This window comes from Alnus glutinosa, chromosome 7 (assembly GCF_958979055.1).
Source record: "Alnus glutinosa chromosome 7, dhAlnGlut1.1, whole genome shotgun sequence".
NCBI classification, from domain to species: Eukaryota; Viridiplantae; Streptophyta; class Magnoliopsida; order Fagales; family Betulaceae; genus Alnus; species Alnus glutinosa.
Window position 1 is genome coordinate 18,642,972 of NC_084892.1, and position 5,979 is coordinate 18,648,950.

The following is a 5,979-nucleotide window of genomic DNA, read 5'->3' on the forward strand; positions in this document are numbered from 1 at the left end:
TCACCTTGTGACCCAGCGTGACCCAATGTGGGTCACGGCTCACCCACGATTAGGTCTCCTTGTGGCCTAGCGTGGGTCACGGGTGACCTAGGGCAGTGGGTTAGCAGATCCATGGCTGGGTTTAAGTCTAGTTGTGACCCAACGTGGGTGAGCTGTGACCCACGTTGGGCCACCTGCTGACCCATGAATGTGGATGTACTGGCCGACGGCGGGGTCATGAGCAAACCTACGAGTCAGCAGACCCCTCACTATATATATATACACACACACACACAAAAAGTGAGGGTATTTTGGTAAGTTCAAATGCATCCATTAGAATTTAACACCAAATCTTAATGGAGGGAGAATATAGCAAAAAATTAAAAGTTCGATAACTTAAATTAAGAATTTTTGAAGTTTGAGAATGTTAGTTCGAATCGCCTAAAAATTTAAGAGAGTTTTGTGAAATTTTTTTGATTTTGTTATAAAAATGAAATCCCACTTGACCATGGTAATGTTACTGACGTGGCTGCAATTGACATTTGTAGTAGATATCATGCCATTTTTCTAAATTCTCCATGCCATTAGTTTTCCCTTTTCCCATGTTCCACAGGTACAATGCTGCCACTTGAAATTATAGATTTTTTTGGAAAACTTTTTCTTTGTCCTTGGAATTCTTTTGTAAAGGATAGAGAATAGTTTCTTCATTTGCAGTGGTAGCCAGCTAGTGTGGGCTGCAAGAATAATTTTCGTACCACGCTAAACTTATCGTACATAATTTCCCTCAACTTAGCTCAACAGACCATATTAACCCTGGTCCACACTATGCAATACTCTATTTCCCTCTCTTTTCCAATCATACTTTCCAAGTTTAAAAATTTAAAATATCCATATCATATATTTGAGCCCTTTTTTTTTTTTTTTTTTTTTTTTTTTTTAAAAAAAATTTTTTTTTTAAAGTGCACCCGTCTGTTAAAATTATCTATTAAATCTTAATGGAGAACATCAAAATATCTCTGTATTTCTTTTCATTATTATTATTTTTTTAATATTTTAAAATATAGCAATGCTTGGCTGAGGCTGTGGGTTCTATTTTTTTTTAAAAAAAAATTATTTAATTAGGATAATTTTGTATTTTTATAAGTTTTATAGGAATATAAGGGTATTTTACCTGCTTATCGTTTGATTTAACTCTTATTCCTAACGGTATTGATATAAGTATAAGGGGATAAAACATGGACTACCGACATTACAAAATTTTTAAACTTCGAAAATATGATTGCAAAAGCATATAAACATTGGGAGGGATTGACTTAGGCTTTTAAACGCCAATATAGTCTTTTCATAAACCAACGATTTCATATACCATAAGTCGAAAAAGTGACCAGTGCCGTGAAATTGTTAAATTGGTCAGTGTTGTTTAAAATTGTGACAAATAGCTTCTTTAGGTTTAAAAAGTGACTAAATATTCTTTGGGATAAGGCAAAAAAAAAGAAAAAAGAAAAAGAATGCAAATTGTTCTCTTCTATTAAAAAAATATTGACAGAATTTGTTAACGTGTCACATCAACATCAATCATATTGTGATACATGTCACTTGAAAAAAACAAAAACAAAATCAAAATAAGACAAAAGAAAAAATGGAGGTAGTAGATGGCTTGACCACTCCTTCTATTGTATAATTTTTACAAGTGACACATGTCATAATATAATTGGTAATGATGTCACATTGACATATTAACAAATTCCGTTAACTATTCTTAATTTCTTACAACAGAATTTTTTTTTTTTCTTCTTATTGCAATGTGTTTAGTTACTTTTCTAAATCTCATAGAACCATTTGTCACAACTTCAAACTACCAGCCACATAGACCAATTTAGCAATTTTCCCTTTCAAATATCTAAAAACAAAACGCATTACATTTCACTTAAAAGCCATAAGCAAACCAAAGGTATGTTTATTAATGGGTGTTGGTTTGAGAAATGGTTTGAGAAAGTATTCTAACATGATATAAAAATGAAAACTATATATATATATATATATATATATATATATATATATATATATATATATATATATATATATATATATATATATATATATATATATATATATATATATATATATATATATATATATTTATTTAAGAGTATTTTATGTTTTGAATTGTTTGTTAATATATTTGTTTCGAGAGCATAAAACAAATATACAAACAAACATAGGCCAAAAACTCTACAATCACAATAGCTAAATTGAGCAACACGAGAGAAGGAAAAATTTGAATAGAAAACAAGTTTGGGTTGGGGGTTTTGCTTTCTGGTCACACATGGAGCAGCTAACAGGTAGGCTCAATAACCGGAGGACCCAAATATTCAATTCTATCCATTTGTGAGTTCTCTGGAATTTCAATCTCTTCCAACCATCCGTAAGAGTCAGCCTCCTCTGATTTCACTGTTGTATCTCCATCTGCAACAATATAATTGAAACCAAAATTAATGGGAAAGACCCAAGTTTCATCACAAGCTTGTATTCCGTCTCATATCTTATTCCTGTAAAGCTCCCACCACAAAGCAATTTTCATTTGTTTATATATTACTGCATCCACTATTGTGTTGCTACAATTTTATTTTATATTTTCACCAACACAAACTGCACTGCATTCAATGCAGTGTCTGGAACCAACAGTAACATACTTTCTGCACATTCATCATATGTGCCCCCAGCAAGTGGCACATATGTAACACCATTGAATTTGAGGCACAACTAACATTCCAAAAGCATAATTTACTAAAATACTATGCAGCATTCCATGTATTGCAGCATGCATTACTGCCTCCCTCCACCTTCCAACATTTATTTTATTTGTTTTTTAGTTAATAGTCAATCATTTTAGTCTTATGGTATAGGAAGAAAACTTCTTCCTTTTTTTATTTTTATTATTATTATTATTTTTAATTTTAAGAACGATTCAAGGAAGATTGACTAGGGTTTAAATGGATTGCCTTTAAAAAAGAATTTTAGTTTGAAAATGTTAAAGAAAGATGTTTGTGTGTATGTCTAGGAACTGCATAGAAAGTTCTATTTGTTTTATTTAGACATGTATGTTATTTATGACACTACTTCTGTCTAGGCAACAGCATAGTGAGATGATAGATGTATACAATAAATTCGAGCAAGGATCTGAGAAGATTTTGTATCTTTGTGTGCCAGTTTTTTAATAGGGAAAATTGTCTTTTTTGTCTTTTGCCAATTCTTTGCTTTGTAATGTGTGACAAAAGCTCTAAGGCACCTATTTCTTGTACTTTTTTGTTTATTTGTTGATCATCAGCTTTTTATAGAACCTAACTCAGGCCCTACTGCCTCCCTCCACCATCCAACCTCAACCTTTTTGACTAGATATGTCTTTTGTCTCACATACAGCTAAAAGTAAGAAGAGCGCAAGAGTTTGACTTACTTGAGGCAGTGTAGGGATAATCTTTATAGTATGAGCAATCTCGACCATCTTCTTTAGAATAAGGAGGTCCTAGAACATCAAGCACCGCACATGGTGTTATGGCGGTGAAGGCATGGATGTTCCCCCCAGTTGTTGGATATAATACTGAAGTGTCACATGGGGCTGTGAAGACTCTGTCAGCTTTTAACTTTGCCAATCTCGCTGCAAAAACATTTACACAGTTCATGCCAAAATGTGGAGATATATATATATATATATATATATATATATATATATATATATATATATATATATATATATATATATATATATATATATAGAGAGAGAGAGAGAGAGAGAGAGAGAGAGAGAGAGAGAGAGCCACCCACATTGAGAGGAGGATGCTACAGAGCCATAGAAATTGACAGGTTCAGCCCAATCATACGCCTTGATGTGCATTTTTCCTAATAGAAGCTTACTAAAAACAGTCATTCCTGGATGGTTGTGCAGGGGAATTACACCAGTTGCCGGGATAAAGAATATGCACAACTGCACAAGGAAAGAGTAACAAAGGAGACATATCAACAATTTGACTACATATTAAAAAACAAAAAAAAAAAAAAAAAAAATTGAAAACATTCCAAAATGCTTCGTTCTACGCCCCCATTCCACCGGGCTGATGTGGGCTAATGTAACAGTACCCATCGGTCCTTGATATATATAATTTTTTTTAACAATGATCGATTCAAGGGTCAATGAACGGCATGCGCCTAATTGGGTCAATAAACACTGCCACATCAGGCGCGAGTGGGATGGGGGCATAATATGCAGCAATGTAGCATTACTCTTACAACAAGAACCCTAAATGTCTTACACCAAAATCGGAAGCATTCCAATTTTTTTCTTTTTTGGGGTACAAAAGCAACTGGATGATTCATCAGCCTAATTCTGAGTTCATGAAGCATACAGAAACAATATTTTGTGAGCCAACAAGAGCAGGCTAGCTAGTCTTACCGAAAAGTTATCACACTGGTAGATGGTTGTGTATCTGACCCTCGAATCCCCATTGACCGCATTTGTAGGTCTAAAGAACGGCATCTCCTTAGTTAGCCCCACGTCCTTTGGCTTCATATTGTCTACAGCATGATAAAAGAGCTGGTTTAGAAAAGGACATTAATATGCCTAGGCTACCCAAAAGGGGGGAAAAAAGACAATTATCTTCGCTATGCAATTAATATATAGCTAATTCAGCCTTTCATCCTTTAAAATTATAGAGGATCTATTATCTTAAAAATGGATTAACATCCGCTTAAATTATTTGTCTGAATTTGAGAGAATTTCAACAAGTAATTATGAGAGATCACTTATGGGATCCACTTTACCATACAAGGAGTTAGACAACTCAGGTCACAACCACCTGCTCGAATGTCTTCAAGTCCAAAAAATTCTAACAAGGAATTGTGAGAATCTGAACCCTTAAAAATAAAGGGATATTAATTATTTATCCGAATGGCTAGTAATTTGATCAGTACCGAATCCACCTAGTTGGCCCGATTTGGACCGGTGCATCGGTATGGGTCACTCACAAATTGCTAGCAATTCGGTGGGAGGTAATTGGTGTGGAACCAATTCGGAGGTGAAACGTACCAAGAATGCGGCGTAGCTTCAGAACATCCTGAGTAGGAGGAACGGTGCCGGGGCCTTTGAAGACGTCTAGGCACGAAAGAAAAAGCTCCTGCAGCGCTCGCCGTCTAACCCTCCGGCAGCATTTTCTCTTCGCAATACCCTTCTTCACATACCCAACCCTCTTAACATGGCCAACCCTGTCTCTTGTCCGCTCCACCACCGCTGCCTCCATTCTCACCGACAACTGAATTACGTACCAAATATTCGTCCAAATGCAACACAAATTCTAAAATTGTCTGTCTAGCAACCCTTGATATCGAAAAGCGCTCTGTTCTTGACAACCCACATCAACTTCGTCTTACAAATCCAAAAAAACCCAATTCCGTAACACCCAGGATTATCGGATGCCCAGAAGCCAGAAAGGAACAAAACCAAGATTTACAAGCTTTTTTCCGTTATCTTTCTCAGCCCTCCGAGCCTGATGAAACGCATGAGATTGAGAGTATGTCCGAGTGAAAAAGAAAGAGAAGGTCTTGGACACTGATAGATATAGAAGGGTGCAAAAGAGGTAAAGATCTGAGAATGAGAAAGAGTTGCTGGAATATAAGGGGGAGAGAGAGAGAGAGAGCAAAACCAGGGGCCATTCGAAAGAGGAAACCGTTTTGGGCAAAAATCCTACGAAAAAAAAACCGAAAAGAAGAAAAAGCAAAAGCAGTATTGCGTGCTTGTTTCGGCTTCCCGCCCCCAAGATTGTGTGGAAACTGGAGGTTGGGTAGACCCTGGTATTTTGGGTCTGATTTGGTCACGCGAGGATGGGAATTGGCGAAATTGCCACTTGGCCTACCTTCCTTGCTGCTTTGCTGGTTTTGTCATGTGGATTTTGAATAAGACCCTGGATTTTTCGATAACCATCCACGCAATTCCTTGCACCGAATTCCTAT

General features: G+C 35.9%; 1 protein-coding gene across 1 annotated transcript; it reads right to left on the bottom strand.

Annotated features, from left to right (window-relative positions):
- Positions 1 to 2,105: 2,105 nt before the first annotated feature.
- On the bottom strand, positions 2,106 to 5,319 carry LOC133873140 (plant cysteine oxidase 1-like). The gene is made up of 5 exons (XM_062310868.1): positions 5,060 to 5,319; positions 4,427 to 4,548; positions 3,802 to 3,961; positions 3,434 to 3,634; positions 2,106 to 2,445 (listed from the first exon to the last, which is right to left on the bottom strand). Exons 1-5 carry the CDS (start codon positions 5,268 to 5,270, stop codon positions 2,315 to 2,317), a joined length of 825 nt encoding a protein of 274 aa, XP_062166852.1. The 5' UTR covers positions 5,271 to 5,319; the 3' UTR covers positions 2,106 to 2,314.
- Between the last annotated feature and the right edge of the window lie 660 nt (positions 5,320 to 5,979).

Excerpts from the sequence above, each read along its gene's own strand:
- LOC133873140 (XM_062310868.1), bottom strand. The coding sequence starts at position 5,270 with ATGGAGGCAGCGGTGGTGGAGCGGACAAGAGACAGGGTTGGCCATGTT. Across the intron at positions 3,962-4,426 it reads ACCAGTGTGATAACTTTTCG|TTGTGCATATTCTTTATCCC; the intron begins GTAAGACTAGCT and ends TTCCTTGTGCAG. Across the intron at positions 3,635-3,801 it reads TGTAGCATCCTCCTCTCAAT|CGAGATTGGCAAAGTTAAAA; the intron begins GTGGGTGGCTCT and ends ATGTTTTTGCAG.